The sequence below is a fragment of the Felis catus genome, chromosome C1, assembly GCF_018350175.1.
Source record: "Felis catus isolate Fca126 chromosome C1, F.catus_Fca126_mat1.0, whole genome shotgun sequence".
Classification (NCBI taxonomy): domain Eukaryota; kingdom Metazoa; phylum Chordata; class Mammalia; order Carnivora; family Felidae; genus Felis; species Felis catus.
This window is the reverse complement of record NC_058375.1, coordinates 141,111,366-141,138,182: the sequence shown is the minus strand read 5'-3', so window position 1 is coordinate 141,138,182 and position 26,817 is coordinate 141,111,366. Positions and strand designations below refer to the sequence as shown.

At 41.8% G+C, this 26,817-nt stretch overlaps 1 protein-coding gene and 1 long non-coding RNA gene across 3 annotated transcripts in view; one reads left to right on the top strand and one right to left on the bottom strand.

The window, feature by feature from the left end:
- LOC109502691 overlaps nt 1–9,118 on the bottom strand; it is a 25,321-nt gene extending 16,203 nt beyond the window's left edge. For both annotated transcript variants that reach the window (XR_002161451.3, XR_006583199.1), the window contains exon 1: nt 8,818–9,118. This is a non-coding gene — a long non-coding RNA (uncharacterized LOC109502691). The remainder of the gene's footprint in view (nt 1–8,817) is intronic.
- RND3 (Rho family GTPase 3) lies at nt 6,906–26,817 on the top strand. Its single transcript, XM_003990756.6, has 5 exons — nt 6,906–7,298; nt 7,791–7,878; nt 19,930–20,039; nt 23,209–23,343; nt 24,785–26,817. The coding sequence occupies exons 1-5, from the start codon at nt 7,149–7,151 to the stop codon at nt 25,034–25,036; spliced, it is 735 nt and encodes a 244-aa protein (XP_003990805.1). The 5' UTR covers nt 6,906–7,148; the 3' UTR covers nt 25,037–26,817.

The following is a 26,817-nucleotide window of genomic DNA, read 5'->3' as shown; positions in this document are numbered from 1 at the left end:
AGATTCTTGCTGGCCGGGGATAAAAGAGTAATTTTCTTCTCCCTCATATACGTTTTCAAAAATTAGTGGTTGCAAGACTTTATCTGGACCTGCATTATCTTGGATATTCTTGAGTACCATTTTGAGCTTTTGGGCTGTATTTTCCAGAATGCTCTTTTACCTTAAATAGGCGTCCTCCAAAGGAAAGAATAAGATTTGAGATTTTAATTTACAGCCAGATATAAAGAAAACTTAACTGAAAGCATCTTTTAGGATAACACATAAACTATTTTGACTAACTAACTAAAAACAAAAAAATAATTTTGCTTCCAATTCGGCAACAAAAAAGAAGAAGGAACTGATATTGTCATATTGTCTATGGTCTTTAACAGGGAAGCCATAAGCTCTTTGGTAAGTGCAGCAGAGAAGTCCCTCCAGCACAGAATATGATCTAAAGTACTGAATCTGCTCTGCTACAGGCAAATCGGTAACGTCAAAAAAGAAATGTTCCCCCTCTAAAATCTGGTTTAGAGCAACGATTCTTAAATTTTAGGTCTGCAATCACCAGTGATCCACTAGTGATAAGTCTTGCGCATGCATCATGCATGCTTCAAGTTTAAAAATAACTCATCTAAGGCATTCAATTTTTAAATAAATATTATAGACAGAGTACAAGACCTAGACACCCCTTTATAGGCTTACCATCAAAATTATTGCAGTTTGACTTCTAATTCTGGAGATAGTTTCCCAGAGAACATCTGTGGGCTTTTTTTCTTGGTTGGTTGGTTGGTTGGTTTTACTTATGAAAGTAGTAGCCCTCTGCCCAATCATACATGGAAAACTACTAGTCTAAAACATAATATATTCAATTTAAGGTTAAAAGCATTAAAGTCTACTGTCTTTGTCTTTGCCTAAGTTAATGAACCCTTTCAATTCAACCTAGCCAATCATTTTCTGTTTCTTCACACTGAGCTCAGGAATAATAAAACAGTGGCTCCTGGGTGTTTTTAAGTTTGATCTAACAATCCCTGCTTTTTCTTTAAATAAATAGTAACCTCAACTTGTTTTTGAGCATTTCATCATAAGGGAAAGAATTCCCACAAAGGATTTTTCCAGAAACCTGACAGGACATCTATAACTCCATCTTTTAAGTCCTGGATTCAAATATTGAATGCTACTTGACCATGCATTGAGCCATAAGTAACTCAGGTTTGTAAATCTCATCAGATTAGCAATATGGCTCTGGCAGTCTCTGAAAGATGGACTGATCTGTGCTCAGTAGTAATCTTTGCTTTTCTTTGACTACTCCCAGAATACTGAAAAAGGTATATCTTTTGAATGTACTATATGCTCTTAAAAGAAAACAAGTTATGAAGCACTCATTTAAAATTTGTTTCTTAAAAGTTTCCTTAAATATTTGTTCATATTGCACTGACAAACTGATATAAAGTATATAGTGATGTTTAGTATATTAAATAATCAATGAGCCTTATAATCCTGTATTAATCCTTTATGTGTTGATCTTTTTGTTTCCCCTAGGAAATACTGAACGATAAAGAAATGCCATCGGGAATCAAAGACACTGAAGTTTGGAAGGGGCACTTGGGAAGAGTTATGGGTGCCCTGTAATATCCACCACCAAAATTATGTGGTCCTGGTCTCCGAAGAATGCAACAAATTCTTTGTCAAATATGCTATAAACAGAGGGAAGGATGATCAGTTGGGCAATCACTTATTATTCAACATTCACACAGCTGTGTCATTTCCTGTTGGCTAAAGGGTGAGAGCTCAGTCTACACAGCAGCAGTAAATCATATTAGCAGTCAGCATTAATGAGGAAAAACAAGACCAAATTCTGCAACTTGACTGGAGTACTCTCACCAAACAGACTACACAGCTTCCTGCAATGCCCTTGACCGGGCAATCAGCCATAATTTTAAAAGGAAATAAAGAAAAAGATTGCCTTCCAAGAGAACAAATTCTTCCCAGATAACAAGTTCAATTCACTGAATTTTGTGAACCTTCTTTCCTCAATTCCTCTTTCCAAAAAAAAAAAAAAAAAAAAAAAAAAGCCTTATATTTTGTTGATGTTACATAAGGGCAGCTGAGGGACTGTCCCAAAGAGACAACTGTGGAAGTGGCACCCTTCAGAACAGTGTAGTACATCCTGCCCTTATTTTTATATTGAACTTCATGTTTTTGAAGCTATTGCATCCCCAGCATTTTATTAAATTCTCAAAGAGAATGCCCATGGCTCATGTCCCTATTTTCTGACATGACGTCTAGGAAGGCATCCTGCATGTTTTCTTGTTTTTTATATCATCGCTCTGCTCCATTGATGATGCCTTTGAGAGACCTGTGCTTTCTCCTCAAGGTGGACTTGCTCCTTCAAACACTTCTGCTGGAATCTGCAGAGAGGCAGCAACCATGAATAAACAATTAGGAGCAGGCCTTCCATTATTCCACCATGAGCTGAGATCCCTATAAATTCCCTGAACCTGAAAAGGGGGGTGTCTGTAGTGCGTTTCTAAAGAAGAATGTTTGAAAGTACAGGGCATGTGATTTTCTAAGCAGCCTTATTTTACATCTTGAAGGAGGCAGATGTCATCATCCTCTTGCAAGGATGAAACTGAGGGAAATAATTCAGTCAATATTTGCTCAAGGTCAGACAGTGCATTAGCATAACCTGGACCAAAACCCAAATTTCCTCACTTGTTGTCCAGTGCTCACATCAAGAACACGGAGTTATTGCTTATCATTTGATGTCAACCCTAGATGGCTGTTCTCTGTCAGTTAACCTCCTCTCCAGGCCTGGAACCAACCCCGTTTGTGTCAGATAAAATGTAGTTTCTGTGGGAGGAGTGGCTTCCCCCTAGTAAATAAAGGGTTAACCACAAAGCAAAGAATTCTTTAGCTCAGACTTCTTAGGGCAATTGAATGTTGAATACACATGGTTTATTAACCAATGTATATTGAGGTGTTTGCTATTTTTTCTCTTCTCTTGAGCTTAGGGGGTTAAGTAGAGAAAGTAGAAAGTATAATAGGAAGACAAACAGGAAGAATAAGAAACAGCAGGACATTAAGTAATGTATGATCCCTAGATGGGGTTTCACATCTTCCAAATGATTGTTTTTCTTAAGTAAAAGATTTTCAGGGGCGCCTACGTGGCTCAGTTGGTTGAGCGTCCGACTTGGGCTCAGGGCATGATCTCGCAGTTTGTGGGTTCCAGCCCCACATCGGGCTCTGGGCTGACAGCTTGGAGCCTGGAGCCTGCTTCGAATTCTATGTCTCCCTCTCTCTCTGCCTCTCCCCCACTCATTCTCTCTCTCTCTCTCTCTCTGTCAAAAATAAACATTTAAAAAAAATTTTTTTAAAAAGAAAAAACTTTCATTGCAGTCTAAAATTTTAGTCTTTTCTAGGTATCGTTTAGAGCTGAAAAACTCATTGAAGATGAGAAGTTACATCGGAGTTTCACAGTGAAGTGCCAGGTGTAGACCTAAACCTGAAGTCATTCATTCATTCATTCATTCTTTCAAATAATCATGTCATTACCATGCTTCAAGCCCTCCAAATCTGACTACATAATACCTTTAGAATAAAATCCAACTTCTATCATTACATCTCCATTCTTTTTTTTAATTTTTTTAATGTTTATTTTTTTAGAGTGTGTGCAAGGTAGGGAAGAGCAGAAAGGGATGGAGACACAGTATCCAAAGCAGGCTCCAGGCTCTGAGCTGTCACCACAGCTCATGAACTGAGCTGTGAGATCATGACCTGAACCGAAGTTGGACGCTCAACTGACTGAGCCACCCAGACTCCAAGGCCCAATTGTTTGTTTAGTTCTTGCCTGCTCTCCTCTGCTCTGCTGCCTATTTTCTCCCTCCTTCAGGGACCCCAATCCTTCTGGCCCTCCTTCTGTTCCTCATACCCACCCAACTCTGCCTGTGTGTGACCTGTTCACTCTCTGTTCCCTTGCCTTCCAGTAGACCGTTTCATTGCTGATTTGCTCTCATCATCGAAGACTCAACCTCCTTAGAGAGGCATTGCCCGGCCACTGGGTCTAATCCCTATCTACTATAGTTTAACATGCCATCCTGTTTTTTCTTCAAAGAGCTTAGCACATGCATTCTTATTTATGTACTTGCTTCCTTATTTATTGTCTGTCTCTGGTTTGGAATGTGTACTCTGTAAGAGCAGCAAACAGGCCTGACTTGTTTACTGTTATTTACAGCTCCTAGAAATGTGCCTGGAATATAGCAGGTGCTTAATAAATATTTGTTGAACTAAATACTAAATGAATTTTTTTTAATATTGAGTATCTATTACACACTCAGCACTAGATATCCCAAGAAGTAAAGCAAAGAGTTCTTGCTCTAATGAGATTCAGAGACTGGTAACTTCAGGCAGTTGGTTTTCTACTCTATTACACAGCCATTAAATTTCACTCCGCAACTGGCAGATTCCTGGAGATTCAGGTCACCTGATTTCCAAAAATAGTTATCCACTATGATTTTAGATTATTCACTGGTAAAGTGATTATGCCTCTCATTTTGCCTGGGATAGACCCTGTTTACAGTCTCTGTTCTGACATAATCATTAGTAGTACTCTCTTTTGCTCTCAAAAGTGCCCAGCTTATATGACAAATTACATAGCTATCCTATTCATTGTCAGCCAAAAACTAATACTTCATAATTATTGCTAGTTAGAGTGGTTTAACCACATAGACTACATCAATTCAGTAATGTGGAAGATCAAATCATAGCTCTAGAAAAGGGCAACTTCTTAAGTTAAAAATCTGAGGGAAAAAAAAGTGGGGGTGGATCTATTCTCCCAGTTCCAATTAGTGAGTCCACTAATGAGGCCAGTATTTCCCAAGATATGTTCAATAATTCTAAGACGTGTAAATAAGAGTTACATGCAAAATATAAAATAGATTGGAGATTCTTTACTGTGCCAGAAACTATTCTGCAAAATTCGCTTGCATTTCCTCATCATTACTATTAAGATTCCTATTTTACAGACAATGAAATTGAGGCTTAGAGAGGTTGAATAAGGTCACCCAGATACACTTCTTTGTGTCCTCCTGCCCCCAACCATAGTGCGCCCATTGCTTTTCAAATGAACTAGCAAATAATTTGATAAAAGTTTCCCGTACTGAAGTAGATTTTGGAAAAGCTGGGTTAAACTATATTAAGTAGGCTACTTTTCCCTAGAACGTTTTAGAGTCTGTAACATGTCAAAGTGCTTGGCGCATCTTCAGGGATTGATATGGGCACAGTGTTTCCACTACTCATTGGGACACAGGACACTTTTTGTGAGGAGCATTTAAAGTTCTGCAGAGGAAACTTTGGCCAATGCTGCTTTGGGAACCTGATTAGGGTCAGCTATCCCTTTCTCTGTGGTTTAGCCCAGCATGTATGTAAACACAGACCCACACGCTGGGTCTGAGTCACAGTCTTCCTTTGGGTTAGAGCACCCTTTTCTCAGCTCTGAAAGGAAGACAAGACCATCCTTGGACCCATGAGGCTTCATGGTTTAGCATCCAATACTTATATCCGTGCTTCTAACCCCCTTTCTGTGTGCCTTTTCATTCCCCATACTGAACACTGTGGGTTTTCACCTCACCTTCTCCTTTATAAGCCTAGAAGTCTCCATAGGGGTACCTATGAGATTTTTGGCCAATGTCCTTACTACAATTTTTTGTGTGGGGGGCGAGGGGAGAGAGAACGTGGGGAAGGGGAAGAGAGAGCGGGAGAGACAGAATCTTAAGCAGGCTCCACCCCCAGCCCTGAGCCCAATGTGGGGCTCAACCTCATGAGATCATGACCTGAGTGGAAATTAAGAGTCAGAGCGCTTAACCGACTGAGTCACCCAGGTGTCCCTGTCCTTACTAAAATTTAATATTTGAAATCTTTCCATTTGAAGCACAGAAGATGAAGATGAGAAAAGAAGGACCTCTTCTAGGGAAAAAAGAACAAATGCAAGGCCATTTTTACTCCTTTTTCAGACTTTTGGGGTGGGTGGGGAGACGGATGGATGTGAAGAAGAGGTGGGGAGGGCGCTGAAAGTTGTACCTGCATTTTCCAAGTAAGAATATTTATGTTTTCTGGGTACAGCTGAAGTTGCTTTGATTCTAGGGAGGGGGAGGCTACAGATAGAGGAAATAAAGTCAGGATCAGATCCCCTCCTACCAAGTCTCCTCACTGCAAGAGGGGCAAGGGCTGCCTTGTGTGCTTGGGTCCCTAGTGCATTAGGGCTGAGCCTCTAACGGTTTTTGCACTGAGTTATAAGAATCTTCTTTTCTCTGTTTCCACCTCTTCTACCCACACCCCCAGACCTTTCTGCCTCTCCTGAGTGACTGAAACTGACAGCTTTCAGAAACCAGTGTGTTGCTGTGACCCAGACAAGCCAGTTCCCGCTTCTGAAATAGCCTGGCTTAGCTATTGTTCCATGGCCTATATACGTGATACAAACCATTTCTTTCTTAAAAAAAAAAAAAAAAAAAAAACCACTTAACCCTTCCCAACCCAAGATTTGCCTCTTATGTTTTTAAACTATGTTTTAACTTGGGTGAGAAATGGTTTTGCTTTCATCAATGTTCATGAGGCTTATGGAAAGCAGCCCCTACTAAAACGTTTTAAAGAAATCCTACTAAAAATCAATATGCACAGATCCCCATTTCCCACCTCCTTCTGGACTTGTACCGTCCTATCCATCGGCTAAGCAACGCTGGGATCTCCAAGTTGCCCTAGACTTAGTAGGGAAATAGATCCCGCACGGTCACCCTAGAGGGCGCACTGTTTACATTTTCCGCCTGTAACCAGACGGCGCTTGCTCCCAGGCTCCATAAAAGGGGAGGAGGCGGATCAGTTTCCTTCTCTCATTGAGAAAGAGGATTGGAAGGCCGGGCGTATAAAGCCGCGCAGAGAGCGTGAAACAAAGCAGTCGGATCGGAATTGGACTTGGGAAGCGCGGTGTGGAGTCAGGCATAAAACTTGTTGGAGGGGAGTAACGAGCCTGCTCCTCTAGCCCCTCGTCTGCACTGCGCTTCAGGAGTTCCCACCAGCTTTGCGTTTTATTTTTATATGTTTTTTATATAGAGAGAAATATATATATTTTTTCCTCTTAAGAGACAATTCCTGTTCCAAGAGAAAATAAGGCAAGATCAATGAAGGAGAGAAGAGCCAGCCAGAAATTATCTAGTAAATCTATCATGGATCCTAATCAGAACGTGAAATGCAAGATAGTAGTGGTGGGAGACAGTCAGTGTGGGAAAACTGCGCTGCTGCATGTCTTCGCCAAAGACTGCTTCCCTGAGGTGAGTGTGGCCGGCGGAGGCTTGGAGGAGGGGGTCGGCCCTCGGGAATCCCCCCGTCTTGAGTTGGGCTTCTCCTTGCTTTTCCTCCGTCACCCGATTTTCTTTTTTTAAGCAGTCTTTCTTACAACTTTCCCCCTGGCTAGACTGCCCGGAAAGGGAAAGTGAGCTGGAAGCGTGTAGGGGACGCATCTTCACATTCTATTAGCTTCTGAAACTTGTTCAGTCATGTGTGCGGAACCCTGGGTTGGGAGGTTTGGATCCTCAGGTCTTGGAGAGCAGGGTGGTGCGGGTGGTGAGTCAGGGGTTTCGGAAGGGGTCTGCGTGGTTAGTGTGTGATCTGGTGTGTGCGACATTATATATGTTTTTTTTTTTTTTTTTTTTTTTTTTATTGGGGAGTGAGGAAGCGATTTGCGGAGGGTGTTCTGCGGGTGTCGTACATTTTAGATAATCTCTTTGCCCTCTTCCCTCCCTCTGTCCATTTTGTTTGTCCAGAATTACGTCCCTACAGTGTTTGAGAATTACACGGCCAGTTTTGAAATCGACACACAAAGAATAGAATTGAGCCTGTGGGACACTTCGGGTAAGAGAGTCATCGGACCGCGTGGCCCTCGGGGCGGGTTTCCAGCAGCTCCAGGGCGCGCGGCGGGTCTCGCGACCCCGCGCGTGGCTCACTCCTAAGCACACAACCGCGCACCACCAGCGCACTCGGCGCCCCTGGGTTAACTTTGCCTCTTCCGTGGGATTCCCGCAGTCCCTGCTCGGTGAAAATTTTGTCCCTTCTGGGTGGGGGTGGGGGACGACAATGGGTAGGGAGGAATGGCAGGGGGGAGAGAAGGGCGCTGTGTGCCCGCTGGGTGACCCCGCCGTGGGAACTGCTTGTAGCCAGGTGGCCGGGGAGCGGCTGGGCCCAGGGTGGGGGTGGGGGTGTTATGCCGGAGTCGCCTGTGGGCGGCCAAGGTGGCCCGGTACTGGGGAGATGCGTGAGGCGCCTCAGAACTACCTGGCTCGCGACGGGCGCCCCTCCGGGATCTAACCTGATGGTTGTCGGAGAGGCTGGGAGCGCAGCGGTAGTAGTGGGAGGTGGGAGAAAATCCCTGAAGCGACGCAGTTACGTGTGTATTCAGCGCTTGGAAGGATTGTAACGTGAGCGCAAGCAACCGCGGCGCTCGTGACGCCTACTGCCAGGAATGCGCTGGTGGCGCGGGCAGCACCGGGCCGAGCGGTCGCCTGCCCTTGTCTCCCGCTGCCGGCCACCCGCGTAGCCTCGGCGCGAATCTGTAGGTCCGACACCCCCGCTAGCCCCCAGTGATCACGCCGCCGCACGCACCCCCCACCCCCGGCCCTCGCCCTTCCCTCCTGACCCCCGTTGCATCACCCTCTGCCAGCCTATAAGGCCGCGGGCAGCACAATTCGCCTTTGACCTTCCTGTCTAGTTGAATTATTGGCGTCGTGGTAAATTATTTTCAAGGGTCTGGGGTTCAAGGGCGGGTTATCGCCTCCTACGCGCCCACCCACCTACCTGGCGCGCGGTGGTGGAGAGGGCCCGGTACCCCGCGGTGGGGAGGCTCCCAGCGCGTGGCTGTTAGGGGTTTGGGCTGGGTCAAGCTTGGTGAGGGCGGGAGGCTCGACCTGGAATCACCGGCTGGCACCGGTTCCCGCCCACCCCCAGCAGTGCTGGGCGGGGGTGAGAGGGAGGAGTACCGTTTCCCAGAAGGGTGACACCTCTGGAGGAGGAGGAGCCACCGGGAAGGCCATTGAAGGTCCCCGCGGACCTTAGTTCTGGGAGCTTAGCGGGGAGTTGGGCTGCTGCGGGCAAACCGAGCCAAATCCCGGGTGAAACTAGCTTGGAGGAGCGCACAAGTGCCAACACGCAAGCGTTGCCGTCAGGCAGTGAGGCCCCAGAGGTGGACCTGAGCCCAGCTGGGAGTGGCCTCGTGGAGGTGCTTCTGGACTGTGCGAGCTTCACGCAGCCCTCGGTTTTAACCTCTGGAGGCCCCGAGGGACTCAGGGGATTAAAGAACACGAGGAAGATACCAGACTGACAGGGTCGCCAGAGGCAGTCCGTGCACAAAGGCAAAGGAGAAGTCTCGCACGAGCGCCTCTCACGGCCGGTGCCAGATGCTCCTAGTGTTGCAGTGAGAAGCACTGATTCTGTTACCCCCTGGAGAGGCAGGCTCTTCCTCAAGCTTGGCCAAGGAGAGCAGAACCAGAACCTCACCCTGTACTGTATCGGGGTGTGCACACGGTCTCACAACTATGGGGAAGGTGTTGATAGAATTGCAGTGTTTTCTTATTTCAATAGCTCCTATTATCAGAATTGTTACATAGCCTAGTATTTAATGGGCTCGGATTCCCAGACATATCATGATATTTGTTATACCTAGAGTGCAGTACCGCTGGTATGGTACCGGTAATTAGCATCGGTACTTACCCTCCCCCAGTCTCTTTGGACCTAATGCATGATAAGAATTATTTAGTCTTGGGGTCTGTAAATCTGATCTCGTCTTTGATAAAAACCTGTGTTTAGATCTTAGCTACTGGTTACCAGGGCTTTTTGTGTGCAAATCTCTACCTCCCTGAGCCTCATTTCATCTGAAAAGATACAGAGCTAGACAATGTGCAGGGTCTCTCCCAGCTGTATACTTCTTGGCCTTAGTATGCCAGACAGGCAAGTCTTTTTGTTTCCCAGGACGTTGGTTGCCTTCAGCTCTTAGTCTCAATGGATCTGGCCCCCGTTGCTGGGGTTTTCACCACCTACAAAGCAAGCCAGGTTCTGAACAGAGCCACTGCTTCCTAGTGGAGTTAGGAAGGAAGGAGGAGGCATGGCTGGGCCTACAGGAATGCAGGGTTATGCCTCTCCTGTGTCATGCTCCATGAGTCACAGGACCACCAATGGAGATTTTAGATTAGGCGACCAAAGAGCTAAAGTGACTTTTTTTTTTTAGGGAAGAAAAGGCACATTGTTTTTTCAAATGCTAGAAAACAAACAAAATGTGGTCAGTTTATCGTTGAGGCTATGCTTCACATGTGCAGATAAATAACACTTCAGATATCCTCAAATATTTAATCCAAATTCAATAGTTTGTACACCCTATGATGATGCTACACATGTAGCACGCCTTGCACACAGTAGTCACCCAGGAAAATCTGTTAAATGAACAAATGAATAATTGTATGCATAGTTTCCAAGGAGATGAGATTCCCTGACGTTCATTACCACTGAATTACCTGTGCGCAAAGAATGGCAACTTTATAAACACTGCCTTTCATCAGATTGAAGATAATCACCTGAAATGAAGTCTGTAATAAAATAATCACTTTTATTTTTATTTAATGTAACAAAAACTATGCATGTTTAACTCAAACATAAAGGTTTGAAAAAACCGTGATTAAGAAAACATCACACTGCAGAATTAGCCAGTAATGAAATCTTAGTTGAAATTTAGATTTATACAAATGGAAAAAAAAGGGACAAGGGTATTATTTAGAATCCTATTATGTTGATGTGAAGTGAAATGTTAACTAAGCATAGCCACCAAGTACTGGTTAAATTCTACGAAATAGATTATTTTCACCTAAAATGGTTTATCATTCACGAGCAAAAGGCATCTAACAAGAGCCACTTCATCAGCGGCTCATCATATCAAATTCCGAACATTTTTCTACTTCATCTCAAGGTTTTTGTGACAAATTTCCAAACAGGATTATTTTTTGACAAATATTTGACATTTTCTTTGCCCACTAGGACATTTGTTTAGTTCAGGTTGTGAAAATAATTGCATATGCCTGATGCATTCTGATACATTTATTTTTTCCAACTGCTATCAATCAGTTTAACTCCGGAGAGAACATTCAAGCCCAAGACTCTAAAGTCCTAAATGCCAGATTTTTCCCCCCTTCTGGAACTTTGTGAAAGTTAAAGATTAATAGGAAAAATGAGGTATACCTAACTTCTGTTACGTAGAAAGCAGTTCTCTTTGCTGACTTCTGTACTTGGACAACTTCTCATAAGGGGTCTCCTTCCCCCGCCCAGCAGTCATGGAATTATGCATAGGCAAAAGTGCCAATTTGGGTAGAGGAAAGAACATCAAATGGTATTAGAATACGTGGGACCTCTTTGCACCAAGAGAAGAGAATTCTTTCCCACTTTTTGAGGCACAGTAACTTGACAGTTCTTTCCATTCCTTCACCACCTCGCTCTCTGTCTCTTTCTGTCCCTCTCCCTCCCTCCATCTCTTCCTTCTTTCTTCCTTTCCTTACCTACCATGAATAGGCTTTCTGTTAAGCCTTAGAGATGCAGTATTATTATACAGTCCTGCTCCTAAGAGTCATAGAACCCTGGTAGGGCAGGGAGTGGGGAAAAGGAAGCTCTCCCTGCGTGATTATTAGTGTAGCTAATATTCAACCTATGTTGAGCTAATTTTGTCAGGTTCTTGAACTCAAGTCCACTGTTCCACCTGGTTGCAGTGTATTTCCCTTGTCAGGCATCACTAGTGCTGATACATCCTTTGGATCCTCCTCAGGTAGGAAACACTTCCCTCCTCCCACCCTCAGTGCACACCCCAATTAGAGCAACCACAAATGGCAATTTGCCAGCTGCTTGAAGTTATTCCAGCACCCCCCCCCCACCCCGCCCCAGGCCAGGAAACAAAACCTTTTAAACAATGCCACCATAAATTCTCTAAAAGAGGGGATTTTTAAAGGTAGTCTTTGGATGCCGGTCCATCCTTAATTGATTTTAATGAGAAAAATTCCCTTTTCATTGATAAGATGAGTATTTGTGTTAATAGTTGCAGAAATGCTCTGAATGATTCTCAAATTCACTCATTGAGTTTCTGCAAAACACTGGGTAATGGTTTCAACATTTTGAAGTGGTAAGTGAGACCAAAGTAGTTCTAATATCTTGAATGTGAATGTTCTAATATCAGAATGTGCCACATTTGCCAAACACGGAGGCAGTTTGTAGCATGAAGCCAAATGCCTCCTAATAATGGAAACTCAGCCATTTGAGGATCACCATATCTTTTCCTAAGTGATTTGATTGCAGTGTAATTTCAGCACACGCAATTTAGGGAGTAATAATCGTTCATGCCAGCTTTTAACCAATGCACGTTAATGTCCACTTTATTTAAGGCATGTTATTACTTATAAACTACTCAATTCAGCTGCTAAAATTCCTCTACAATAACTGTGCCATTGCCTCATGAACACTGTTTTGAATCTTGTCATGATGCAAGCTGCTTTTAGTCCATGAGTGCTAAAGTTAGCACTTCCTGTATTAGTTTTTAGCAGAGTAACAGAAAATATAGTTTTCTTTAATTTTTAGACTTATAGGACAAAGGAAGAAAGAGAAATCTTAATTACTCCTGGCCTGACTTTGAGGACATACTCCTCTACAAACACAAGTCAATGCATATTGTATTTGTACCTTATACATCACATTTGAAAAATGGTTTCTGTGACAAGCACTGTACTGAAATATTGCTTTACAGAGAAAGAAGTGTTGCAGCAATGTTGGGGATTAGTATGTATTTAGTTCAGAAAAGCAGCTTCAAAATAAATAGTTCATTGGTCCCTTTTCTTGTGATTTGACATGTAAATTAACATAGCAAGGCAAGACTTACAGAAATGATTATAAAACCAGTAAATGCTTTTTAGGGTATTCTGTGTGCAGGAATTCTGGTAGAGGCTGTGGGAGCAAGGGAGGGTATATTGCAAAGCAGTTCTTGCCCGCAAGGTAGTAATGGCCTCCTCCTTGGTACTGCAGTCCTTGTTTATAGGAGGGTGAATCTAAAGGTTTGAAAGCTAGATTCACCTCCCAGCAAAAAGATCCAAAGAGTAATTGAGGGCCGTGGGGCCAGCCCAAGCCCCTGACTCATTCTCACTCATTCTCACTGAAGCCCACCACAATTCCATCCTTATCTCTAGAAGTTGACTCACTGAAGCCCACCACAATTCCATCCTTATCTCTAGAAGTTGACTCAATTCTTAAGAAGTCTTTAACATCCCTCCCACTTGGAAACATGCCTACACTTAAGGGCTATCAGTGAAAACAAGATTCTGAAAGTTGAAGAATTCTCACTTAACTTGACCTTGTGAGAGAAAGGGAGAGAGAGAATTTACAAAGAAGCCAAAGAAGCGCGAAGACTTGTGATGTGAATATCAAGGGACAAATTGCAGAAAACCAGTTAGATCATAAGGTGGTAATGATCCCTACTAGCTTAGTGTTTCAAAACCAGGCTCAATGCAGTTTTCACACTGAAACTCTGTAAGAGATGTGGATTAAGGCAAAACAGAGAGCTCTGAATTTGTACGGTGATTTCCAATAAGCAATATATAAAACTACATTTGGAGATTTGTCCACCATGTATTTTAAAAAAAAAAGGTATAAATTCTCTTTCTAAGTCCTTATCTATCTCTAGGCCTATTTTTAAATCTCATTTAGTCTGGTGTGTTCCCCCCTCCTCCCCGCCCCCCCCCCCCAATCTTGTTTCTTGCTAAGTTGCACATTTCGGTGAGATATCCAGTTTAGTTATTCTGATGCCACCTGAAATAGCCAGATATTTCCTCATTAACCCAGTTCCTGCATGTAGATATGACACCATGGACCAGTAGTTTCTCCAGTTAGCTCATTGGAGAGCTGGTGGCTATGCCTGCTGAACTGGTAGTACCTTAGCCATTTTCTGATGCCCTTTATATTTTTATTTGTTTTTTAAAAATGTTTATTCATTGAAAGAGAGAGCATGCATGCACAGGCATGAGCAGGGGAGGGGCAGAGATAGAGAGGAAAAGAGAGAATCCCAAGCAGGCTCTGCGCTGTCAGCACAGAAACCAACATGGGGCTTGATCTCACTAACTGTGAGATCATGACCCAAGCCTAAATCAAGAGTCTGACACTTAACAGACTGAGCCACCCAGGTGCCCCAGGTGCCCCTGATGCCCTTTAAACATCTTCTCAGTTACTATATATTGGCAACTTTACTCAGAGACGCCCATGACAAAACAGAAACTTCATTGACATGGATGGAGGGTAAGCTGCCTCAGAAGTTTTAGCAGGTGTTGTATACATTGGTTTTGGAAAATGAGCCTGATGACATAGCATGTGGCAAGGTGGACTTGCTCATGGGCCTCTCCTCCAAGGAATCACACACTTACGTATAATATAAAACACAAAATCTTCAATCTGTTACAGAATGATAATGTAATTTTTAAAATGCCTGTCTACCCTTATCCCTCAAGTTCTGTGACCTCCCATGGTTCTACTTTACATAAAGTATTTTTATTCTTCTATTTTTTAAGTATCTCAATAAGATTAGGAGTTTAAAGTTTAAGCTAAAGCTTTATGTAAAGCTCAAAAATAGCAATCATTTCTACCTCTTTGACCTCTTCTCTAACTATGTAACTGCATTGTCCCCAGAAATTGAGAACATAGATTGTATTTTTGTAGCAACACAGAAATGCCCTCACATTTTCATAAAATCTGTTCATAATTCCTGTTAATCTGAGCCTATAAAGAAATAAAGGAAATAGCCTCTCTGGGAATGTTTGCTGCATTTTTACAGGCATGGCGCTTATCCTTCAGACTCCTTGGGAAAATGAATTCAACAGAGTCTTGTACTGAGCCAGACATGAAAGTTCTGCCCAGACTTGATTCACATTCTTGAGATTATTGCTGACTTGAAGCTTTCACTCTGAGTAGAGACGGCATGAGGAAATGGAATCTGGTAATAATCGGGCAGATCATAGAGGCTCGCATGGTAGCTGCTCTCTGGTACAGATGTTCTCTTGCTAGTCACTAAAACTACCAAAAGTTAATATGTTTTCTCTGCCAAAATTATACAACATTCCAAATTTTACTGTTCTTGGTAGGGATTTCTTTTTGGGGAAGGGGAAGCTTTTCAATTTCAGGTTCAAGGAAAAGAGTATTTCGATTATGAAATATTCAACTAGAAGTGTTTGCAGTTCTCAAGCTCCTGTAAAGCCTCAGCGTTTGAACTGGCTTTGCAAAAGGTTCCATAAAGCCTCCCTTTTGGGCATGAATCTCCTTACATATACATTTAAGTATGTGCATATATGGTGTGTTCTATCTTTGTGCAAGGATGACTTAAGCAAGCAGGTATGTGTCTGCAGAATTAGTTTCTGGGTGAGGCATTTGGTGACTATTCTTGGGCTGGAAGTATTGCTGTCACCCAGAATTAATGATCCTGAAGACAAAGATGGTTAGACCTGAAGTTTCAAAAACGTTTTTGGAACTTTGCTGATGTTTGCCAAACTTGAACTCAAGAGAACCCCAAACGTGCACTTATTCCAGTTTACCCAGAGCAAAGCCCTCTGACTATATGGGGCAGGGGGGGTGGGGGTGGGGGGGGAGTGGGCACATTTTACACATGTGCCATGGTTGTTTCTTTACAATATAGAGTTTCCTGGAGTTTTCCTTTTGGTGTTCTGATAGGTGATTAGAAAGGACTTTGGAATGGTGCTGTGTGCTTAAGAGTTTCAGGTAGTGTAAGAGACATGCAGCATGTGGAAATTCCCATATGCATGGAGACCATTTCACATGCTGAGAACGAGTTGTATTTGACAAGCAAAGCTTAGACTAACTGAATTAGGCCTGAGAACATTCCTGGATACTGGAGCACCTACCATATGTACCTCAGTACCTACCATGTATGGTGGTTCTAGTTTAGTACTTGACTACGTAATGATTGGCGCTCTTCTGTGTGCCATGTTCAGTTCTACACTTACCCTGGAAGCTTTTCACGTGCATCTTTTAAATCTATAGACTTTTTTTGTTTGTTTGTTTGTTTTGTTTTGTTTTGTTTTGTTCTTTGTTGTTTTTGTTGTTGTTGTTGTTGTTGTTGTTGTTGTTGTTTGCCGTTTGGCTAGCAGAATGTTTTAAGACTTTTCTGGAGGGATATAGGAGTACAAGGCAGATACTGTCCATTTCATCGGCTTGCTTTCTGCTCCTCACTTTGGTGTCACTTCTGCCTTTCCATGTTGCTTGTCACTTCACAGGGGCATTCCTGGAATTCCTCTTCATTTCTCCTTGGCTGGAGAGTTATCCCCGGATGCCAGTGATTACACCCTGACTCTCCAGCTTTGCTTTTCTCACTTCCTTTGTGTAGTAGCATGGGCTTTATAGATAGGGAAGAATTCAAAGTGCTTAAACACAGAGTGAACACTGTCAAATCACACAGGATTTTTTTTTTTTTTTAACTGAAGGTCCTGCTTCGCTGATGAATTGCTAGATTTTTCCCAGTAGAACAATTCTCTTATAATCCTGTATTGTCTTCTGTCTTTTTTTTTCCTTTACTACAAAACAATAGAGACAGATTTTTCTATCCAAAAAAAGTTCTAACCTTACCCTAGCAAAAATTTCATGAAGAAATGGACTTTCTATTTTTAATGCCAAATCACTCTTGTAGTTCATGGTTGGACAAATTACACCTATAAGTACTAAATGTGAGGATCAGTTTTATTACCGCCTTTGGACACTTGTTGACCTAAAAGTACCGTTCATTAGCAAAAGTAGTAAGACAGGATCAAAGTGTTGTTCCTAATTGGGTCTTGTTAAAGCTCTTTAAAATCACCCTTCTATTTCATCCAGCAAGGAGCTTTACTTCCCATGAAAACCTTTACACACAAATGTATTTTCATTCAAAATACTAAACCAAATAAAAACAAAAGCAGAAACAAACCTCCATAAGAATTTGGTTTCAGTTGCACACTGTTTCATTTTCAGGCCTGGCCACTGTCTATATTTTGCAGATATATGGGCATACCCACTGAGCACAGAAGGCAGCTCACTTGAAAGTACTGAGCAAGACTGGGGCTCCTGGGTGGCTCAGTTGGTTGAGCGTCCGACTTCAGCTCAGGTCATGATCTCACAGTCCGTGAGTTCGAGCCCCACAGCAGGCTCTGTGCTGACAGCTCAGAGCCTGGAGCCTGCTTCGGATTCTGTGTCTCCCTCTCTCTCTGCCCTTACCCTGCTCATGCTCTGTCTCTCTGTCTCAGAAATAAATAAAAACATTTAAAAAAAAAAAAAGAAAGAAAGAAAGTAGTGAGCAAGAATCTCCAGCCTTGACTGAGGGCTGAAGACAAAGCCAGATCCTCCTTGTGTCCATAAAAATGGGTGGGAGAGGCGAACCCAGGACACAACTGGAGGAAGGAGTATTCTCTGCGGTCACCTGGTGACCTAAATGCTGAAATCATTCCTCTGGAATTTACTGGTAGTCCCGATGTTACTCTATTTTAGCACCTTTGTAATTCTCCGGTTGTCTTTCCTAAAGTTTGTATTTGGGAAAGATGGTCTTTGGGTCTTCCCATTGTTAACATAGAGAACTCTTAGTACAGGGAGATCAGTATACTCTGTTACATAGAATACTCTCATCCAGACATAGGTCATGTTCTGAAGGCACCTGGATATGCCTTTCATCCAATTCCAGTTGGCCTGATTGAGGCTGGAAAGTAGCCACAGTGAGATAGTTGTCTTTTGTAATGTGAGTGATTTCCAAGAAAGATCTCTGAGGCCCTGTTAGGGTCCTGGCCATCAGAATTGTCAGACAGCTGTACTGTATGAATTTGGGGTCATGTCATATCTTACTAACTTGGAAGAGCAGAGGAAGTCTTTGTGTATGTGTCTGGTATTTGTATACCACTCTGTAATCTGGAATTTTCTGACCGTACACTTTGAAAAAGATTTCCTAACTTTATTTACAGAAGAAGCTGAGTCAAAGTCTAACTTTGAACACAGAAATGAGAGAGGTTGAGATTGAACTTCACAAAACAAATACAGAAATAACCATTATACCTAGAAACAGTGATAAGCCATCTCATTTCTGATGCCTCTCAAAAATGTTTAAATTAGTGAGTTGTTTGTGAATTATTCTCTTGACCTTAAATTTCTTCTAGTGGCTGAAAAAGCAGTCACAGCTCATTTTCAGAGACAGTGCCGTTCTAGTATGCCTTAATATCCAGTATGCCTTTAAAAGGACTTGATATTTTTTAACTCTAAACCCTTTAAGCTTTTGAAAAATGCCTTTCAGTTGTCAGTCTCTGTAACACCAGAGTCCTGATTCCAGATGTGTGTAGGGAGCTACTGCAGCTTGTGAAAAATTCTGGTTTAGATTTCTTCTTGGTTCCTAGAACGTTCCCTACTTCGTTGCTTGTAGACGCAGCTGTCCTGGAGTTGTCACTGTCCATCCCGAAAGCAGCTATTGAAAAGGCCACAGAGTTCCTGGGGTTGCATAGTGAATACCAGATGCACCCTAACCACAGTAACTTCTAGGTCTCAAGAGCAGCCTCCTGAAGAATGTTGTTTTGATAGAATTGTAAAAGATTATTTTAAAAGGTTCTTTATAGTCTCTCTCTCCTCCTGACTTTGACTACCGAGGTTTTGATTTATCAGGGGACAACATGTCATGTTTTTCTGCTAGAAACGGAGAGTGATGTCAAAATGAAATTGGCTTTCAAAAAAACTTTGGTAGCTTAGATTTTCTTCTTCTCCTCTGGAGTCAAATACCTATATATGTAAAATGATTTTTCATGCTATGCTTGTAAAATGGTAGTATACTGAAAATGATTTTAAAAAATAAATAACATTGGCAAGCTGTATTTAATTTTATAGTCACACCATTGTACAATAATTGACTTCATGTAATTGCTCATCCTTTGGGATTCTAAAAGAAATAGAAATTCTTCTAAACAATGAGACATTTCTGTGGTTAAATTAATTGGCTGGCAACTTGAATCATTTGGGTGCCCTGGATTTACCTCAGGCCGAGACCCCTGCATCATGCCTCAGTGTCACTCTCAGAGATGGAACTGTGTAGAAAAGTGACATGACCAATATGGCATTTATTACATTCTTTGGTTGTAACAGAAAGAGAGTCCACATAGGGTTTGGGGATAAGTTCAAGTAAGCAAGCGCACAAATCAGTGGCTCATCCAAATGTGTAACTGAGATAGGGTGACTCTGTGTTTACTGCAGCTCTCTTTTCGGAGCTGGCCCTTCCCTCCCTCCCCCACTCATCCCATCCGATTACCAGAGAGATCTTGAGGTCTTGTCTCTTTCCCAAGAAGTAGCTCCATTTACGGTGCTTGCTACCACTCAGCTTGTAATAGCAACAATACAACCATAACCATAGTTGAGACTTAACAGTCCCTTACTAAATCCCAGTCATTGCCTGGGTTCATTTAATCCCAGGTGTAGGTATTGTTGTCATCTTCATTTTAGGATGAAGAATCAGAGACACAGAGCCCTAAATATGCCTTGCCCCCCTCCTTCGTGATGGAGGTAGATTTGCACCCCAGGCCACCTGACTCCTCATGCTTCTACTCTACACTTCACCCAGGTGCCTTCGGGGACCCTGAACCATACAGATTTCAGCTTAAAGTCCTTGCTCCTCCCCTTGAATTTCAGACAGATGCCAGTGAGGCCTCCTTATCTTCTGGTAGAAATGAATATATTACCACTGGGCTGTTGCTTGTTTGCATTCTTCTCTAAGAATTTGAGAAGGTGGGAATAGAGCCATGTGATATTCAGGGGGTTTAACTCAAAAGGGTAGAGTTAATAGATGACAAATAAATGGGATTTTTATCTGAAAATGTGTGTTTCTTTGTTTCTTCTCAGGTTCTCCTTACTATGACAACGTTCGGCCTCTCTCTTACCCAGATTCAGATGCCGTGCTGATTTGCTTTGACATCAGTAGACCAGAGACTCTGGACAGTGTGCTAAAAAAGGCAAGTGCTGGAGACAATGGCACAGTTCGGTGCTGGCCCATCTGTAAAACAGAGACGGGGGTTGGCTGGGGGAGCTCAAACACTCCAGTTAATACTTTGCTGCATATTTGTAATTAAAATGCTGTAAACAACACTCTCATACTACAGCAGCGTTTCTACACACATATGTCAAAGTTTTGACCATGAACCTGCTTAAAATTTTCTTTCATTTTAAGAAAGTACATGCCCTTTAAAAAGCTTCTGTCTTTACCCTTTGGGTGAAAATGGTGCAGCCAAAAATATTAATATTGGATTACTCTCAAGCATGTGTTTCTTTTTCCATCCTTCATTTCTCCTATAGATTGTGCCTTAGTTTACAGGTTTACATTTGACCTCTGTTCATATATTGAAATGAATGTAATAAGAGCTGTTTTGATAAAGAAGCTGTGCTTTGGTTATGATGTTATTTATTAGAAATAGTACTGTTAAAGGAGGAGTGGAGGTGTGTTTTCAGACATTAGACAAGGTGAAGAGTGATCAGATAGATATCAGAGAGTGATAAAAACAGTAGTTGTAAATATGCTATAGAGAACACATTTGGTTTCTGGAGGTTCATAGGTTCTGTAGGTGGAGAAGGGACCTGAGCAAGCTCGGGCTGGAACCAGGGGGAGGTCAGGAGGAAGGGAGCCTGTTGTAGGACGGATCATAAGTCCTAGGGAGGCCAATGGGGGAGAGGAGTGTTTCGGGGCTGCCACCAACCTAGGACTAAGCCCCTGGCTGGTCACAGAAGGCATAGGCTTGTCCATGGATGAGCGTGTATTTGCCACTCTCTGTTTTCTCAGTCCTGGCCTGAGTGCTGTGAGGTTTCAGAGTCAGAGCCTTCTGTAGATCACCTGCCTCTTCTCCATGCACTAAGGCTACGACAAAGGCCGTGGTTGAGAGCAAGGTAATGTGTTTGTATTTTGTGTGTTTTTATTAGTTTACATTCCCCTATTATGTTTAACTGCTCATCTTGGATGTCATTATGAAATGAGGATTTGAAGGTGATTTATTCCCCCCCTCACCTCGGTCTCTTTACCGAACATGACAAACACAGTTAGTTAGCTCAACGAAATAAGAATTTCTTGAAAGATCAAAGGCTTTTTTTACTCCTTTCAATTTTGAGTAATGTGTTATCTAACACAAATAATGCTAATGTTTGTCATATTCAGGCAGGAATACACCTTTCCTATCTTCAGTGCTTGTAAACAATTGCTAGACATGCAGAAGGAAACCAAAGTCATTACACCGCTGAAGAACAACATAACGACATGTCTACCGCTTGTCTGTAGATCAAAGAGATTGCTTATTTACTGGAGTTTTTACTTGATGTAGTATCAGGTTGTGCATAATTTATGATCAAAAGCCTTGCTCTTATTTTATTTTGCTTTTGTCTTCTAAGACCTAATGAATAGTGACTTTGGCCTTAGAGATATTAATGAATGTGTTTTACATTTGTGTGAAGTTTAAGGCTCGTGATAACCCGTGCAGTGGTTTGTCTTGATTAATTGAGTCTTTAAGTCCTCGAATATCAAAGAGTTTAGAGTGACATAAAGCAGGATAGATCTTTTTTTCTTTTTCAATTCATCTTGCAGTTCGAACTCCAGTGTCATCTAGCAAATGGTAGATGCTTCTAAATAACTCTGGAAGGAAGGGAGGAGAGAAGGAGGGATTTGGCAGAAAAATTAGGCTCTTGTGGAAAGCATGTTTGTACCTTTTTGTCTGCCCAAAGTATACCTCTAGATCTGGAGATGTCCCCTTTAGTGGTCTTTTAAATGACTCTGGTAGCATGTCCCTCTTATCTAGTATTATATACATGACTTTGTCAACCCTGCTCTTGGGTGGATTCCACAGCAATGTCTTTCTTTCTTTCTTTTTTTTTTAATGTTTATTTATTTGTGTTTGTGTGTGAAAGAGAGAGAGAGAGGGAGACAGGGCGTGCGTGGAGGAGGAGCAGAGAGAGAGGGAGACACAGAATCTGAAGCAGGCTTCAGGCTCTGAGCTGTCAGCACAGAGCCCGACTCAGGCCTCAAACCCATGAACCGTGAGATCGTGACCTAAGCCGAAGTCGGATGCTTAACCGACTGAGCCACCCAGGCACCCCCACAGCTATGTCTTAATCATCTTTGTAACAACCACAGTACTTAGTAGATCACTTAATGTGTACTTGTGTGTGTGGGCTGGGAGAGCCAGCCTGGTTCCTGATCTTGGCTTTCCATTCCCCCATCCCCAGGAGCCAGAGCTCTCCTGGGAACACTCTGAATCCCTGTCTCCCATCATGATGGTCATCTGAAGCTTGAGGAAATGAAACCACACAAAGTCAGCTGTTCACTCTTTAAGAGGACAACTGGAATTCCCTCCTAGGCATTTCTGGAGGCTCTAATAAGTCTTGTCAGGTCACGAAAACAGCTAGCCAAATTGGACTAAATTGAAATATTAAACAACTTGTGCAATTTAAAACTAACTCAAGGGCATATCAGCTATAGGACCAGAGGCCTTCCCGATAGCCTAGAGATGGGCCTTTGTAAACTTCATGATCTGTGTTGATTCAGTCACTTGAATGGAAGTTCCTTAAAGGCAGGCCATTCTGTTTATTAACACTGTCTCCAGTCCCTGAAATCTCATTGGAAATGTTGGCACGTGGTGGCTGTTCAGCCTTTCTTGGTGGGATTTGTGAATGCATACCTGTGCTTGTGTTGACTCTGCCTTATTCTCAACCTTCCAGGCTGGGAAGTACCATACCAGCTCAACATATCTGAGGATACAGTCATGTGTTAGAATATATAATTATTCCTAAGGCACTTTTATCCTTCAGAGATACCCCAATAATTAAGAAATTATTGGAGCTACCTTCTGACACCACCCAACAAGTTTCTTGCTTAGGGATAGGTAGTGAGTCACAGAGAGGGAGAAGAGATAATAACATACATAAGTGTTCCTTAATGAATCCACTTTAAAAAGTAGTAAAACTTAATAATCTACTCGAAAGATACAGGCAAGTTTGCTTCTTCATCTGAAGTGACATTTTCTTTCAAATGTTCTTTTTGAGTCTCCATTTCCGACGTCCACCAGTGGAGGAATTGTTTGCTGATATATAGATGCCGGCACTATGCTAATTTTTCATCTTGTTTCTCTCTTCCCACACCCTCAGTGGAAAGGTGAAATCCAGGAGTTTTGCCCCAACACCAAAATGCTGCTGGTTGGCTGCAAATCTGACCTTCGGACAGATGTTAGTACATTAGTAGAGCTCTCAAATCACAGACAGACACCAGTGTCATATGATCAGGTATGTATGTTGTCAGTGTATAAATGTGGATATCAAAAAGGATGACGAAAGTGGAACATCACTCATTATAAGTAAAGGAAAAAGTAGCTGCTTTTCTAAAGGCTCCACCAGTAGTCAGCTCCAGGTTAAAAACCCTTGAGTAAGGTGCATTCTGAGACCCATGTGCCCGGATGGACCATCTGAAAACACGGAGGAAAGAGCTGGCGTTCTTTGTCCTGGTGCCTCCTACAGCGAGCATCTAAGCCCCTCATGACAGCTGATAGCTCAGACTGTGAAGACTGCAAAGTGATCTGGGGCAGGGTTCAGCTGAGATTTTGATGGTACCTTGATGCTGGACCCTCTCAAAAAGCGTTCCAATATTTGTTTAGTAGTTTACTTTATAAGGATTAGATAAGGATATGTGTGTGCATCAATAAGATGAGTTTGGAAAACATCTTTTAAAATGAGAAATGCTCTGTCATTCAGTAGGGTAATCACATGATATTTGGTTACTGAGTATATAAACAGTGGATCATATTCTACCCTTTGTATATCTCTGCAGCTCTTCCTGGGTTTAAAGTTAGATGGATCTAAGAGAAAATGTGGTCAAATCAGTAATACTCTGTGAGAGAGGTCATCTTACTTTACACTCAGCAGAACAATAAAATACTTAAGAAGGACATTGCCAGTAAAGTAGAACACTGCATAAAACTGTCTTTTAGAGATTCATCATTTCTGTGGGCATCTCCCCCAAGTATCTAGAAAGAATTTGTTTCAGAACTTCATTCTCTGAAAACTTAACAACCAGATTCTAAAGAGAGTTCATGTTGAAATAGCTAGAATTTTCCTTAGTATTCATCATTTTAAATACCGTAGTCATGTTTGTCTTACATGTGCAATTAATAAAAATCTAGTTACTTAAAGAAGTCATTTTGATGCACACATGCTTATTACTGTGTTCCCTCGTTGTCTGTCCGGTCCATGTTTAGAAATTCTGTATTTTGTGTTTCCCAAAGTTATAGGTCTCATAACAGTGTTATTCATTTCCTCAGTTTATTTTGGCCCTGAGACATAATCACATACATTTCAAATTTGATTCTAAATTCCACCCCTTACCCTTGTTTTTTATGCAGCCTATTGACTAGTTTTGAGCACCATTTAGACTCAAGAAAAATCAGGCTTTCACACCTCTGGGAAGTCAAGCACTGTCTACTGAGTGATGATAACTGAACATTTTAAGACCGAGTCTTGACTGCAAATATTTATGAAATAATATGTTATAATTTATTACAAAAGAATGCATTTTAAAAACTGGAGGGTTTTTTTGCAGCAACACTTGGAAAACACAGCTCACATATTTGAAATGTTTTGCAATGCATTATTATTCTGTGGTATTAGGAAGACACTTTATAACTTTCCCAAGGACTTATTGCTGATTGCAATCCATTCTTTTGCTTCTCAGGGGGCAAATATGGCCAAACAGATTGGAGCAGCCACTTACATTGAATGCTCAGCTTTACAGTCAGAAAATAGTGTCAGAGACATTTTTCACGTTGCCACCTTGGCATGTGTAAACAAGACAAATAAAAACGTTAAGCGGAACAAATCACAGAGGGCCACAAAGCGGATCTCACACATGCCCAGCAGACCAGAACTCTCTGCAGTTGCTACGGACTTACGAAAAGACAAAGCGAAGAGTTGCACTGTGATGTGAATCTCTGTCTCTTTAATGAGGACAAGGAAGTCTAGTGTAAAAAACACAAACAACAAAACAGAAAGGTGAAGTCTGAATGAAGCGCACAGCCAAAGTCACGTATTCTGGAGGCTTAGGAGGTGTTTGGAAAGATGCTCATCTTTTTGGAATCCTGTCCTTAGGTTCGGCATGTAGAACAGGCAGTTCAGTGAATACGTTGAAGAGTGTTGAAGTGTGACTTGAAAAATATGCCAAAAAAGAGAGATTCAAATGGGCTAGAAGTAGATAAAGAGGAACGAGAGGACCTCCAAGAAGAAGAATCACGTTCTGAATGGTGCTTGCGTTTTTGTTTTCTTTGTTACAATCTCTTCATGGATCTCTACTTTGATTTAATTTTTAAATGTTTTAATCTCCTTTACAAAAAGTATATATTAATATACCGTCCTCACTGGGGAACTGGCACTGTGACCTTAGCGTTTAGTTTTCTAGAGGATGTGATCTAATTTCCTCCTAGCTCATCATTAAAATGGAAATTGTATCAGGACCCATGGGATATCCAGAGGAAAAGTTTGTAAGGCTTTGAAATCTTGCCTTCCTGAAGATAGCTGAGCGAGATGGTTCTAAAGAAAGGCTTTTGGAGTCTTGCAAGATATGCAGACCAGCACTACAAAGATCAAATAGATCAAATAGAAAAAAGGTGTCCGTTTTTATGCAGTCTGATGGTTCTGTTCATCATTGTGATTGTCATTAAAAAGTGGTAAATTGCTCAATGTAATATTTTTGTGCGCTGTTTAGAAAAGAGGGTGTGTGATTTCTTTTGCCATCATTGATGAAAGTGCAAAGTCAAATGAGAGGTGTCTTGGTTTGACGTCATAAAATGATCCAAGGGGGGAAAATATCTAAAATGTAGGTACTCTTTTCACCTGAAGAGATAATGAAGGAATAGTAGCAGAAAGCACAGTTTGTGAGTAAAGCTGTCTGGAATTAAGTTACCAAAAGTACAAAGCAAAAGGCCTATTATTTTGGGATGAAGCTCCAAAGTTGACAGCATCTGATAACTCTTGGTTTATTTCACTTTCTTTAAAAGAACATCTCTAAGAGAAGGACCTTCTTACCTAAGCTTTAGAGAATCCTTAGAAGAAAAGTGTGATGTCAGTCCTGACACTACACTAGGGCAATTCCATAGAGCGATTGCTTACCCAGATTCCTCACTTAACCAGATTCAGCCAAGGCCGGTGTTCAATACTTGATTGCTGTTGTTACGTAAAATAATCAGCATTTAAAATAGTTTACAGATATTTTTCGACCAGTTCCTTTTAGAACTTCTTTCAGAGGAGAAACCAGATCTGACCTGTTTATTGTTGGCGCTTGTTGAAAACGAGCTTTCTTTCCAGTGATAAAGCTTCATTTTTGAAGTGTTGAAGCTGTGCTCCCATTAAATTGTAGCAGAAGAGGAGATTAAGGTAATTACAACATTCAGTCCTTTGTCTTACAAGCACTTTGTTTTGTCTCTGCAAGAAAATACCATTCCAGTCATTTCCCACGAAATACAGACGTTTTACCAACATAATATGCTTTGATTGATGCAGCGTTATGCTTTGGGCAGTATTACAAAATAGCTGGCAAGTGCTTTCTGTATTTAAATATTGTAAAAAGAAAATAAGTTATAACTGTTATAAAGCAGAACTTGCGTTGCATTTTTTTAAATGTTGAAGTCACTTTGTATGTTTGTTTGGTCAATGTTTCCGCAGTATTTATTAAAACATACTTTTGTTTTTCTTTCAAATAAAAAAGTAACCATG

Excerpts from the sequence above, each read along its gene's own strand:
- RND3 (XM_003990756.6), top strand. The coding sequence starts at position 7,149 with ATGAAGGAGAGAAGAGCCAGCCAGAAATTATCTAGTAAATCTATCATG. Across the intron at positions 7,879-19,929 it reads GAGCCTGTGGGACACTTCGG|GTTCTCCTTACTATGACAAC; the intron begins GTAAGAGAGTCA and ends GTTTCTTCTCAG. Across the intron at positions 20,040-23,208 it reads TGGACAGTGTGCTAAAAAAG|TGGAAAGGTGAAATCCAGGA; the intron begins GCAAGTGCTGGA and ends CCACACCCTCAG.